The following is a 15,000-nucleotide window of genomic DNA, read 5'->3' as shown; positions in this document are numbered from 1 at the left end:
TGATGTCTCTCTCTCATGGGTGGGCCAAATTCTCTGGGTGGGCAAAGCAGAGAAAGGGGAGGTAACCTTGCTCCTTATGACCTCATAAGGAGAAGATTCCAGATCGGCCCATCTGAGCTTTCATTTTCTCAAAGGCAGAGCAGGATACCCAGGGCTCGGTTTACATCCATCACCATTTCTAGCCACTGGGGGACCATAGGCAGGCTGGGGGAATGCATATTAATGTTAAAAAACCTCATAAAGTGAAATGTTCATGCCATGGGACCTTTTTAAAGAAGGAAAAGAAAATAGCAATACTCAATACTATCGAATCGCAATACTTCTAGAATCGCAATAAAATCACAATGCAAATCCAATCGGCACCCACGTATTGTGAAATAATCAAATTGGGACTCAAGCATATCGTCGCAGCCCTTCTCCTTGTTGTCATCAGTATGTGGAGAAGCCGGGGAGTGGTGCATTTAGGGGCTACGTGATGCAGCTGTAAGCCTTTGGCTGTAAATCACACCTCTGTCTGTGGCGCAGTTGGGTGTGGTATTAGTTGTGGTGGTGTTGACAGTAAAAGTAGGTGGATCGGGGGGTCGGGATGTGCCAGACAGCCGCGTCTCCCCCCCACCCCGTGTCAAGACCTCGTCTGTCACATTGTTTTGACAGAGCGGAACTGCTCCCAGGTCGCCGTCTCGCTCACTTTGGCTCCCTGAAAAATACTCCATCTGTCAATCACAGATTTATGGAGTGTCTTGATGCTTTCTGAGAACGTGGGAAGTCACGCGCAGATTTTTGTGAACGGCTGTTTTCCAAAACGAGATAAATGACTTTTAATGGAGTTTCTTTCAGTCATCCAGTAACACATTACCGCATATGCTTTAAACAGCTTCTCTTGCTTCTGCTTTTCAGGGCAAATATTGATGAGGTGGAGACAGAGGTGGTGGAGATCGAGGCGAAACTAGATAAGGTAAGACATTTGATACTGTCACTGCCAATGCACTTTATCTGTCAGCCCATCTGGTCCTGTAAAGCTATTTAAATACTCTGTACTCTGTGGGTGAAAACTTTCAAGCATGTCGCTCTTCTCGCTGCACCCCAATCACTGACATCAAAACTGATGTTTGTATCCTCTCTCCAAGGCTGTGCTCCGTGCTTGCATGCCACATAGAATGTAAATGGACTGTATTTATATAGCGCTTTTCTAACGACCACTCAAAGCGCTTTTACATAGTACAGGAACCATTCACCATTCACACACATTCATACACTTGTACCTTGTACGGCAGCCTCACTGGTGGCCGAGGCTGCCGTACCAGGTGCCACCTGCTCATCAGATAAACATTCACACACATTTACACTCCGATGGCGCAGCATCGGGGGCAACTCGGGGTTCAGTGTCTTTCCCAAGGACACTTCGACATGGGACTGCAGGGCCAGGCATCAAACCACCAACCTTCCGATTGGCAGGCGACCGCTCTACCACTGAGCCACAGCCCAGTAAACACAGTGTCAACCACCAAATTGAAGGGCTGGCAGCAGACATGACACTGAATTTCTATCCTCTTATAATCAAACTGTCTCAGAAAAGTCAAATCAGAGCAAATCTTTTAAGAGCATCTCAAAACCCATTTGTGTTTCTGTCTTTTGTCTTTACTTTGTCGTTTATTTTGTAGGCTTGCTATTTTCTTCTTCCTGTGAAGCACTTTGTAACTTCGTTTTTGAAAGGTGCTATATGAATAAACTAATTGGATACATATCAGACAGGGTAGCATATTATAACGTGTCGTTCAGGGCCAACATTTTAAGTCTGTACAACAACTCATTTATATTCGGCCATGCCAGCTCACGCTGTTGCTACATGCCTGATATCCTGCTCTACAAGCCGTCAGTTGAGATCAGGCCAAGTGGCATCTGGCTTTCTACAACTCTGTGCCAGCCTGGTTTATAAAGCGCACCTGAAGGCAAAACACCTGCTGTGACATCACTGTTTTGAGGTGTGGCCAGAAGTTTAAAGAGCAGAACAGTGATGCAACACACAGTATGAAAAACTAAAGTTGTGCTTTTAAAATGACAGATATGATTTAATAGAAAATGTAGCATCATGCTGACTAATAATTATTACATACAGTGTACATGACGACCTGTTTAATGATTCATGTGTAAATGTGTCTATTGTACAAGTGTTCTTTATCTTACATATTTGCAAATTAATACTTTTCAATCCTGCGGCCATGCTCCTCTCATATTTGAAAACCCTTATTTAAGTCTTTACTTTAAGTCCAACAAGTCCTTAGTCCTTACAAGACCTTAAACTGTCCTTCTGTCACTACACAAACATAAAAAAAAAACATGGGGTTTGGAAATTTAAGTAAAAAAAAAGTCTGCATCTCTTCTCCAAAGATTCTCGCTGTTTTAATTTTGGAACAGTGCACAAAGCAGTTTTAATTAATCTCAGCGCTCTGTCACACGTTTTAGATTCAGTAATTAAGGAAGGAATCCATGTTGTACAAGTTGGACCTGAAATACGCAAGAGTTCTCTGCCAACAAGTTGGTCAACGCATGCCTCAACAAGTAAAAACGATCGATTCTTGCGTTGCTTGTTTTTGATCATTTATTTATTTCCCACAGTCATTTTGCGTGCTTACAGTTCCCTCACGCTCTGAGCTATTCCCTAAATAGCAGCCAGCTCTGGAGATATTTGTTATGTTTAGTTTGCAGGTGTTTAATTTACTGGTCTTGAATTGATTTTGGAGATAATTACGGGTTATTTTTGGTTCTGGGAAACAGACTTCGACACAATAATGGTATGGGACCCCCTTGGTTTTCAGAGGATATTTCACACACCGATCCCACAACTATACAGTGGTAATATACTGGATGAAAAATGAAAAAGAAATTTAAAAAAAAATGGAGGAATGGCGGTATGTTGTTCTCCACATTCAGTCGCAGTGTATCTCGTTGCAACAGCTTGCCCATTACAATCAGCTGCTCGCTCCCAGCATCATGATACTCGGCAGTGCTAATCCCACAGCGCTAACATTGTTAGCCTCCACTGACATGGCACGGCATAATGGGACAACGCATTGTCGCTCAGTCCTGCTGAGCAGTTCAGCCGAGGTTAACTGAAACGTGACGTGGCACTCACACTGGCTTCCAACGCATCCAGTTGTAATCAGGCAGCCAGGTGTTTTTGCCCGTGATGCTCGTGTCACCGGTCCATCTGCTCCTTTTGACGATGAATTACGCTAAGTGTCTGAGAGCCAGGATTAGTCTGTTCTTCATTTACTGACATCCGTGTTGGAAAACTCAACTATAGTTCATATTCCAGTCAGGAGGGTTCATTTGAATACTTATCCCTTAAAAGTGCAGTAGATAAGCCTTTATAAAACTAACTTTCTGTCATATTTACTGGCCCTATGTTCCAGTAGAACTACACGAAGCATGTAATTCAAAAAAAATAATCTGGCTCCTCTGGCACCACCTACAGCCTGTAGTGCGATTAGCAAAAATCCATCGCTCCCTGTTCAGATGCACCAATCAGGGCCAGCAGGGGGTGTCTAACTTTGTGTCAATCACTGCTCATGCACACACATTCATTCTCCCTTGGGGGGGGAGGGGCTTAGGAGACCGTTTTGGGCTTTAGCAGAAAGGGGGGGAGGGACTGAGAAGTTGTCAATGTTAAAAATGTTTGGCTAAGTCCTAGATCTTCACAATGCTACCTACGGCACCTTTAATCAAAGTGTATTTGGCCTCTTATATCCGTGACAAAAATACTTACTTTGGTGAATCCAAGCTAACCCTTTAAAATACTAAAAGGCACACAATAACACAAACTACCGATCAAGGTAGCGGTAGATCAGGTCAACTCCCGGGTTCTGTGAGGTAAAATTACTGTTTTTGTGAAAGGAGTCTGGTGGCTTTGAGGAGAGCATAGATGGATGTAACCGCTTCAGTTCCCTGTCAGAAAAGGCTGTCTGGTGGCAAGGTAAAGCAGTGAACACATCCTAAATAGTGCGAAAACTTAAACTGATTCTGACCTTTCTTTTTTAGGGTGGGGCTGCCCCTGTCTACAGCGGTACATTGCTGTGGACATAGCTTCAGTGCCGGTGTTGTGTCGGACGCCGTTTCCCCCCTTCGAGAGACTCCGATACAACACCGGTCCTCCTGCACGCTTCTCCAAACTGGGGGCGTGCAGTCCTTAAGTTAACAAGCGCTCTTTCAACTAATTTAAAGAATAGCTCATGTCTGGTTAGCAGCTGGGAGGAAGTGGGAGGATCGAGAGCCCGGCGTTGGAACACAACAAAAAAAATAATGTTCCTGTCTTGAACGTAGAAGCTAAAAAAATACAGTCTTTATGGCAGATATCCCACATGTTGCTGACAGCCACAGATAAAACAAACTTATAAGAGTGTTCACAATATGTGTCATGTGTTCTGCTGGTGTCAGGGGGCTAACATATGGACCCCACCTGAGAATCCACCCACTGCCTTATGTTACCACTTACAACCGGTGATAACTAGACAGAAAACATGCAACTATATGACATACATCCTGATCTGTGTGTGCTGAAACCAATGTGAGGTTTTGATCTGGAAACAAAAGCTTAAGTATTGTGGAGGAGCATATGAGGACGTCTATTTCGCCCAGACTTGTTACTTATGAAGAGACGTTATGATCTCAACTGACATTCAGGGCTGTCGCCAGGATTATAGACAAAACACACGTGTCGTTTGTAATTGTAGAATGTAAACTCCTCAAGTTATTAAAATTCCCAGAAACAAAACAGCGTCGGAGCGACCTCTAGATCAACCAGTAAGAGCATGCGTCCCATGTGGGCTGAGTCCTTTGCAGCGGCCCGAGTTCGAGTCCGACCTGCGGCCCTTTGCTGGGTGTCATCCCCCATCTCTCTCCCACCTTTCCTGTCTATCCACTGTCACTATCTAATAAAGGGAAAAAATGCCCCAAAAATAATAATAAAAAAAAAAAGATTACACTTAACTTGAAGGTATCTACATAAGAGTGACATGACACTGTTATGAACGTGTCATAAACATTATAAACGGTCATAAATGTTTATGACATAACACTTCTTTTAGTAAGCGTCATTTGGTTTTTGTCATGACAAGTTATGGTTAGGGTTAGGGTTCATGTGTTCATGACTGTGTCAGGTCACTCTTATGTAGATACCTTCAAGTAAAGTGTTACCAAAAAAAATGACAAAAATAAAAGAAACCAAACCGCGAACATGTTAGTAGTGTCAGTGTTAATGATGATAGCTAGGGCCCTGCTAGCGTTATTATGACGTCTGTGTGGTGAAAGCGGTGCCTTCATTTATCCCCCTCCAAATGTGTCTTTCTGCTCCCCAGCTGGTGAAGCTATGCAGTGGGATGATTGAAGCAGGGAAGGCGTATGTTAGCGCCAACAAGCTCTTCGTCAACGGCGTCCGGGATTTGTCCCAGCAGTGCAAGAAGGATGAGACGATCTCGGTGAGCTTCTGAGGAGTCCAAGCCATTTCATCTGGCAGCCCTGTCTGAACCATTATAGCCTTTATTGTGCCTTTTATTTGTCATATTTTTTCTGTCATTTAGTGGATAGGACTGTTGAAATAAGTGACTCCTGGGATTGTGTGTGTGTGTGTGTGTGTGTGTGTGTGTGTGTGTGTGTGTGTGTGTGTGTGTGTGTGTGTGTGTGTGTGTGTGTGTGTGTGTGTGTGTGTGTGTGTGTGTGTGTGTGTGTGTGTCAACCTGATTACTGACAGATTTGTAAGCGAGCATCAGATCTGGTCTGGAAACTTACTTCTGGCTCAGCACGCAGCACCAGCGTCTTGGACTATTTCCGTTGCTGCTGACATTAAGTACTATTAAAAGCCTTCTTGGCTTCAATTGTAAGACTAATTGAGAGTTTCTTATTAAAGTCTTGTTCGTATTTGTAGTTTCCATTGTAAAAAAAGAAAGGGAAAAAAAAAAAGGAAGAAACTGAAGCAGCCCTGCAATTATAGTTTCTTTTCCTGTACAAGGTTCAAGAGAAGAAATCCTCCAGTTTACCTCAAGTGGACTTAACCGGCTTAATTTTAGCATTGCGGATCTTTTGATTTTTTTCATTTAGAATTTAGAAAAAAAAAATACATGGTTTGAGTTTTTAATTTGCTTCTTTTACTCTCAGATGCAAACACAGCAGCAATTCCGAGTGTATTATCTAGTTAAAGAATGATGCTATTTTTTTCTTTGCAGGAGTGCCTGGAGAAGTGCGGCGAAAGCCTCCAGGAAATCATCAACTACCACATGGTAAGTCAGCCTGCTCACCACACTGTCCCCATAGGCCCATATGCCCCACATACAGCGGCACAATGATATCATCCAACATGAACTGGCATTGAAGGCTTCACAAGGGTCCTATGTTCCTCTTTGGAACAATTCAAAGGTCAATCTGAGCTGTGTTTGAACCGATTCCACGTGGAATCACATTTGTCATTAAATCTGTCTGTTGCTGTGTAACTGTCAGTACTGTCAGTCAGAGCTGTATCACATCTCAGACAGTCCCACAGAGGGCAAAAATGGCAAAAGAAAGACATTGACTCTGTCTTTCTAAGGCTATATATTAGAAAAATGCCTCATATGGTTAAGTAAAGTACTTACTAATAAGGCACCCTTTATAAAGGGCTCATAAAGTGTAACTAATTGCTTTGTTGATGGTTAATAAATACTTCTGTATCAATTAAAATGTATAGAGGCATATGCAAACAAATGCAGAGTTGCCAGGTTGTGACAACTCCCGTTGGCAGGTGTTTATCATTTCTTTTTCAGTTAATATTACAGGTATGTAAGTGTTGGTAATCCATTAATAAATGCTCTCTTACTTTCTTATAAGACATCACTTCTGCAGCTATTAAGTGTTAATATGTCATTAATGAAGGGTTATAACCATCCTATTGGAAGTTGTAAGTATTCTCGACAATAATTGTTCCAAACAATAAGTTGTTGATAAATGTATATTGGTTCTGCTCTTTTTTACTTATACCCCACATTCGTTTATTAATGTATTATTTTCATCAATTATCCTATGAAGACATAGTTTGTATATCTTTCATATTGTCATTAGTTACATCGTATAAACTGTGTCTTATAAGAGAATGGTACAGTAAAGCCAGTTTGTGGAAATTTCTGTTTTCAAAAGCAGTTATCTACAAGTATTTTAGCAATTTCCACTCCTCTGAAGGCTCCCCTGATAAAACAATTCCTGAGAATCACAACCCTGAATAACAATAACATTAAGGTCATATGTTCCTTCCCCCATCTTTGTGTTAGTATTTTCATTAAAACTTTCTCCCCGACATTAAACAGCGCCTCTGCTTTACTGCTGGCGTTTCCCCTTCCTGCATCTGCGGCTCCTGACCTGTGTGTGTGTGTGTGTGTGTGTGTGTGTGTGTGTGTGTGTGTGTGTGTGTGTGTGTGTGTGTGTGTGTGTGTGTGTGTGTGTGTGTGAGCGCGTGCGTGCGTGTCATTGCAAATCGGCCACTACCTTCGCCTAATTCCCTCCCAGTGTAGAGAGAGAGAGAGAGATCAGATGGGGGGGTTAATGGAGCCGGGTCACTCAGCCAGGCCTAGATTAGCTTTAGCCGCTGGACAGTAGTAACCCTGTGTAACCTTGAGTGTGTTACATATGTCCAGGCATGTGTACAGTATGCATGTGTGTGACTGTCGATAGCATGTTGCCATGTCTTGTGTGTGTGTCATTGCAAATCGGCCACTACCTTCGCCTAATTCCCTCCCAGTGTACTGAGAGAGAGAGAGAGAAAGAGAGAGATCAGATGGGGGTGTAATCACAGCAATGAAAAGGAAAACGTTGTCATGCCCTACTGCTCCAAAGCCAAAAGAGACCGACATTAGATTACATTTAACTGTATTGTCACTGCACCAAGTACTGAGACAACGAAAGCAGTTTAGCATCTAACCAGAAGTGCTGTAAAGTTCAAGTTCAGGTTACTTTATTTATACCCGTAGGTAAATTTGCTGCGCACTTAAAAAGTGCAGGGCATCCATGACACACGGTATCAGACATCGGAGACCACATACAATGGGACAATAAATAAAACCGTTAAAATGCTCCAATGCTAATTAAGATGCTAGAATATCTAATAAATACCAACGAGAACGCTTAAAACTGACCATCATAAAACACACAGTAAAGTAAAAACTAAATAAAATATTCTAAAAACCGATGAATGAATGAATAATATTTACACAAATACAGGTGCAAATTGTGCAATTTTTCTTACACCTTGAGCCTAGATCAAAAACAGAGATAAAAGGTGGCCAGACATGCGATTAATATGAATGATAAGGTTGCTTCTTAACTGCTGGATATGTAAACATTCAACCGTTTGCTAACAGCTTCCCCATATCGACTTTATAAAGTGACAATGTGTCGATGTTCTGTTTTAAAGATTGTTTCTCCTGCACTAAAGTGGCCAAAAACTGCTGGTTCTAAAAAATAATAAAAAAATCAATAAACCCCATACAACAGGACCACAGGCTACAGCCTCCAAAATAAGCTTAACGTTGAATCAACAACTCCCTGAAACAGTCTCAATTTCACATGTACATTATAAATGGCTGTATTTAATGCACTGTTGTATCAGACTGCATTTGTTTTAGCTAAGTGTACCTAATAAACTGGCAGCAGAGTACGTTCACCTATACAATTCTTACCATCCTACTTAAACATGCAACATGTGCCATTTCATACAAAATGTAAAAAAATAAATACTCCTGAATGATTTTATGGAAAACAATCGTATGAAATGTATGAATCTGTAGTTCTTCTTGGCTTATGGATATAACCCCCTAAATATATGACCCCCTAAACTTACTGTGTAAAGACCTGTACAAGCTGCCCTGGGAAGCTTGCATTGTTCATTTCTTTGTTGTAATTGTAAATGTATTCATATTAGAGCTTTGGCAGTTTTAGGACCACATGCATCTTCTCGGCTCCAGTCAGATGCAGACTTGAGAGCTCCCATCAGTCTGTCAGTGTCTCTGTCACACTGACAGATCCCCTGTTTGTCTGTGTCACACTTTAGAGACCATAAGAGAGTGGGGGTCTGGCCTGGGACCAGCTGGCCATTTCCTTTTTGGAAGCTCAGCTAGGTTTTCAGCCTTGTCCCTCCCTCCCATCCATTAGAGCCAAGAGTCTGACGGGACATTAATATGACATGATGATTGGCTCTCAAAGGGTTTCTTTGTTACTTTGATGTAAAAGCAGAACAAAGCAAGGGGGGGGGGTATGCACCTGTACTGTATGAGAAGTGTGAGACTGAAGCTATAAGAGAGATTCCCCTGAGATTAAGGATTTCACAGAAATGATAATATTTGCGATCGATATGACCTTAAAGGCAGGGCTGGTAATATTGAAAAGCTAGCAAGATCTGAAAGTAGCATCTCCTCGGGGCTCCGCCCTGCCCTCGGGGCTCCGCCCACACACAGACGTGCACTCACCGGTAAGCAAACAGCTAATATCAGTGATGGAGTACTCGAGTCCTGGACTCGAACTCGACTTGAGCCGCTATTCTCTGGACCTGTGACTCGACTTGGACTTGCGTGCTGACGACCTGGGCTTGGACTCAAGGATTTATGAAATCAGACTCGGGCATTCATGAAGCAGGGCTTGGAAGTTGGATGAAGTTTCTGAGTACTTTTATGTGTAATAGGCAGGGATGGCAGTACTCGAGTCCTGGACTCTTACTCAAGTCCGACTCAAGGTGCTATTGTCTGGACTCGTGAGTCGACTCGGACTCAAACTCAGGTATCGGTGACTCGAATCGGATTCGTCTGTGGTGACTCAGACTTGGAGTCGGACTCGAACGCTGGGGACTCGAGACTTGAATCGGACTCGACAGTTGGAGACTCGACTACAACGCTGCTTGATATTATCACACCGAATGTTTAAAACAAACGTGACTACTGTTAGCAATGCATCGAAGACGCGCATTGAGCTCAGGCTTGTACACGAGTGCGCACAGCGGGGCGAGGAGACATTTCATTGGTTCTTTCCAAGTGGACAGCAAGGCACTGATTGGTGGACATTTTTAAAGGATTACAGCAGCTAGAGATTGACGGATCTTTTTCGCTCCTTTTTCCAAGCCCTGAAGTTATTTATTGCTGTCAGAGTGTAATCGGAATCAGAAAGAGGTTTATTGCTACAATAAGTACTCAGGTGGAATTTGCCTTGGTGAATGGTGCAAAACATAAACAAACATATTAAACATTTAATATGAAAAGACCATTTCAAACAACCTATAAAAAACGTGCATATTAGAAATAGTTACCAACTCTGTCTTTAACACAGCCTCATGATCCACTGATATTAAAGACTTTTATTAACTCAGGATAACTGTCAGGGTAATCAGGACAGACACCATATGCATTTAAACTGTGCAGCGCTCCTCCAGCACCAGCAGTGCTCCAATGAATAAGAAATGATGACGGTTAGATCTGCTACTTGTGACGGATGTCCCACCGTGCGCATGCTTCCGCCGCGCAGCTGCCACTGAATATGAAATGGCGCCGTGCAAAAGGGGCCGCTGAGTGCCAACTGCCCTTGTTGCGGCTTTGCTCGGATGCCTTTTTGAAACGCATAAAATAAACACGTACAAGGACGTGAGCGCAGACAAGCGAGCTCACGGATCCAAGAAAAGTATAAAAGAGTCTTGGCCCTCGCTTCCCTCCATTTCCTGATAGCTCGGCTCTCTCTCTCTCTCTCTCTCTCTCGCCAGTTCAGCACCACACAACAGAACAATCGAGCTCTGTTTTTATGAAGGCCAAGCCAAGTATAGCTCCCTTTTTTTTTTTCTTTTTTTTTTACTTTAGCTCCGAGCCTGTGCGTCTTCCAAACATTTCACAAAGGAACCAGGCCATGATTTCTCTGTTTAGTTCAAGCACGAAACTCCATATGAATACTCAATCAATTATTGACTTATGTTTGACTCCCCGAGCATCCATTAGAAATGAGGGGAGACTGACACAGTGATGCAAAGAGAGCGCTGCTAAAGGATTATATGTAGGATTATATTTACACTAGGTAGAGAGAAGGCATGTATGGATGGAGGAATTTAGGTTATTACATTTTCAGTTACAATTTCCCCGATTTGAATTCATCTGACTACAATAAGTGGGCTCAGGCAGAAGGCGGCACACGCTGGATGTGTGAGTTCCCATGTGGGATGCCAACGCTAGTCTCTCAGTTATATTTGGTAACTGTGAAACAAAGCAAGACACAGCAGGAAGGCCTTTCTGTCTACAACTGCAATCCTTCACATTCCTTACAAACTACAACTGCATCCTTTGTTTGAAAGTAAAAATATATCCAAATGTGTCTTCACAGTTGAAACTGATACTTAACTAAACACTCCCTTCTCTGCCCGAACTCTTTGCTTTTATTTTCTTCCTCAAAATACTTCATTTTGGAATTTTGATCTGCTTTTTTTTGAAGGATAGAGTCCCCACACGATGGATCAATAAATAATAAAGGCATTATATACGATAGGTTCCCAAGTTATTCCAGTGTTCCAATGCCTTTTCCCCTTGTATTTACCCTCAGTGGCCGCTGATTAAAAAGTTTAGAAAGTTCATCTTTTTGTTGACGTTGTTATAAATTGACTTACGCGTTTGGTATTGAGGTTATATTTAAAGGCGGTGTTGTACTATTATATTGAGAGGCAGAAGAGTTGTATTGGATTGTACCTCATTAGAGGCCGCAGCTAATGATTATTTTCATTGTCGTTTAATCTGTCGATTATTTCCTTGGTTAATTGTATAAAAAAAAAGCCCGAGATGACAAATGAAGATGACAGCTGTTTGTTTTAGAAAATATTCACATTAAGGTTGCTGGAATCAGAGAACCTTTTTTTCGATTAATCGACTATCAAAATAGTTGGCGAATAATTTAATACTTGACAACTGCTTGATTTGTCTTTGCTGCTCTATACCTAATGAAGTGGACACTGAGAGTATACTACAGCTTTTGATTTAAGAGTAGTACATCTTAGATGTGAAAGATTCTGGCTTCTTTGTGACCAGAGAATCATCACTAATTTAAATCTCTGATGCAACACCCAGTCCCAGAAGCCCTTGTGCAAGCAAAGTAAGCGCTATAACCAAAAGATGCCCAGTGGCAACAGCAGAAGACAGTTGGAACTGTTAACACAAAGCAGGGTTGTTCAGGTTTGATCTGTTTTTCTTGCCACACTTTAAACATTTTCTATCTGATTTGACAGTTGGTGCTTACTCTTGTGCATGGATGACCAATTTGGCTAAAGATAATTGCTTGCCTCATTGCATTAGATCGGTCCGTGTCCCGACATGTCTGTGGAATGGGAGGGAAACTGGTAGTCGGTACAGTAGTCCATTGTGAGGGCGTTTTGTAGCTGTCTCATTCCTCAGCTCTGATATCAGCTCATGGAAGATGTGGCAGATATTCCTAACTTATTTACTTCCATGTTTGACAGGGTTTTCTTTGTTCAGCCAGGTTCCAACGCCACTGTGTCTGTTGACCTGAGAATGAAATGATGATGATGAGATGATGATAGTCATCAGTTTCTGACAAGATTTCAAATCCAAACAGAAAGGGATCTCATTCATAACTCTACAGCTTCCTGTTAAAGCTCAGCTTAAGGAGACTCGAAATCTAACACCCGTTTTGGACGTATTCTGTGACCTGCAACAGATTTTGACCTGTTGATGGTCAGTAGGAATCATTCTCTGGGGACCATGAATATCCTAATTTCACGGCAATACATCCAATATTTACTAAGATGCATCTTTTTATATATATATTTATATTATTTTTTTTGGGGGGCATTCCGCCTTTAATGGATAGGACAGTTAGATATGAAAGGGGAGAGAGAGGGGGAAGACACGCAGGAAAACCGTCACAGGCAGGGCATGAAGTTAACTTTTTTGACCACCAGCCACTTTGGCAGGTGGATTTTTAAATCAGGTAGTCTGACCCTGGTCACAGGTCAGACTCGAACCCTTGACCTTCTGCGTCAAGGAACAAACCTCGATATATGTGCGCCTGCTCTACCAACTGAGCCAACCCGACCACATTTTCACAAACTTTCAAAAGAATTGGACAGACCAACAGACCAAGATCACCACACATACAGCCCCCCCGTCGTTAGTGTGGCTAGTCCGGCATACATTATATCCCTTTTTGTATTGTTAATCCTGTAGTCAGGCTAGTTGACATCAGAGACAACCTCTGGCATCTTGTCCAATGAAAGTGGGGTGTCAACTTGCCACAAAAGCAGCTCAGGAATGCTACAGGCTGCACTACCCCCAGAGCCAGGAAGTCTCACAGCAGTTTTCCTGCCACCACTGTCTCACACACTCACAAACACGGATGTGTGTTTGTTGACTGGACTACTTTTAAAGATTGTGGTTGACATTGAGCCTCCGTACGCCTCAGTCCTGTCTGCCCAAACTAATTTTACACCCGGGTGTTTATGACACCGCTGCCCCGCTGATTCTGTTTTGAGTCAATGCATGTTTTTGGGACTCCTCGATGAAGACTCTCACTTGCACAAAATCTAAATCAAAACTCTGTGATTGGATGTTTCTTGCCGAAATGCATCTTGGGAGTCAGTTAACTTCGAAACCCCCCAAAGTTGTTTTTTTTTATACACAGGCTTGTATCTTAAACTTTTTTTTCAAAAACCAGATTTTTTGTTTTTGTAAGATTATTTTTGGGGCTTTTTGCCTTTTAATTAATAGGAATGCGTAGACAGGGAAGTGGGGGGGGGGCGGGAGAGAGGGGAGATGACATGCAGCAAAGGGCCGCGGGCCTGAATTAATTCTGAGCCGCTGCGGTACGGACTGAGCCTTGGTACGTGGGGCGCACGCTCAACCAGGTGAGCTGCAAAGGCGCCCCTCACTTGCCCTTTTTAAGATAAGATAAGCCTTTATTAGTCCCACAGCGGGAAAGTTTGCAAACTGCATCCAGAAGAACAGATTTCCCACACAAGCACCGTCAAACCCTGGTGATTTGCAGTCACACAGGGTGGCCTTTGAACATGACGCTGTGCAAGAAGCCATTAAAAGCACTTTTTATTTACTTGACTACAAAGGTTGGCTCACCTGTTAGTACGTTACTGGCAAGTTGGGTAAGACGGCCTCTGGTGCAGCATTGGAGGAATTCCTTTCCTCATTGATCGTGTACAAAGTTTTTTGGGGGCATTTTCGGCCTTTTATTTTTACAGGACAGCTGAAGACATGAAAGGGGAGAGAGAGGGGGGGAATGACATGCAGCAAAGGGCCGCAGGTCGGAGTCGAACCCGCGGGGGCTGCGTCGAGGAGTAAACCTCTATATATGGGCGCCCGCTCTACCAACTGAGCTATCCGGGCGCCCAAGTGGATGGTTTCTGATGTGATGAAGCAACGCACATGATTGGAGGGCTGCTTTGTTGTTCCACTCTCACACTTATATTATAGTCCCAGTGAGTTTATAGAGCAGTAAAACGAAGCCTTAACCCACCATCAAAACAAACACATCTCTTTTAGAGTTAGTGGCAGGAATACAATGACCACTTCCATCCTCAGCCACACTTTTATTTTGAAGTCCGATCAAATCAAGCTCATCAAAATGTATTTTTATTCCGGTTAGTGGCTCCCTCTTAACACGACTTACGGTGGCAACCATATCAAAGTGTACTCATCATCAGCGGCTGTAATCCCAAAGTTAAAACGCCCATAAGCTTAGTTTTATAGGGCCTTGCAAATCTTCTGCTACACACACACACACACACACACACACACACACTTGTATATCCAATTATTCAGGCAGGATGAGGATGCAAACCCTTTAACCAAAATAGCTGCTTAGTTCTGGTGATAGCACTCTGACATTTTGTCTGAGTGGGTTAGCACCCTGCGTTGGATGCAAACTCTGCAGTGTCACATTGTCTCAAAAAGCCTCCTCTCCTCCCTCTCTCACTTCCTCCCTCCCTCTCTGCCCGAG

General features: G+C 42.8%; 1 protein-coding gene across 4 annotated transcripts in view; it reads left to right on the top strand.

Annotated features, from left to right (window-relative positions):
- LOC120558654 (arf-GAP with coiled-coil, ANK repeat and PH domain-containing protein 3-like) overlaps nucleotides 1-15,000 on the top strand; it is a 94,332-nt gene that overhangs the window by 39,112 nt on the left and 40,220 nt on the right. For all 4 annotated transcript variants that reach the window (XM_039799744.1, XM_039799742.1, XM_039799743.1 and 1 more), the window contains exons 2-4: nucleotides 898-955; nucleotides 5,355-5,474; nucleotides 6,219-6,272. In XM_039799744.1, the coding sequence (XP_039655678.1) occupies nucleotides 898-955; nucleotides 5,355-5,474; nucleotides 6,219-6,272 (232 nt within the window). The remainder of the gene's footprint in view (nucleotides 1-897; nucleotides 956-5,354; nucleotides 5,475-6,218; nucleotides 6,273-15,000) is intronic.

This window comes from Perca fluviatilis, chromosome 5 (assembly GCF_010015445.1).
Source record: "Perca fluviatilis chromosome 5, GENO_Pfluv_1.0, whole genome shotgun sequence".
NCBI lineage: Eukaryota > Metazoa > Chordata > Actinopteri > Perciformes > Percidae > Perca > Perca fluviatilis.
The sequence above is the reverse complement of the archived record's forward strand: the minus strand, read 5'-3'. Positions and strand labels throughout refer to the sequence as shown.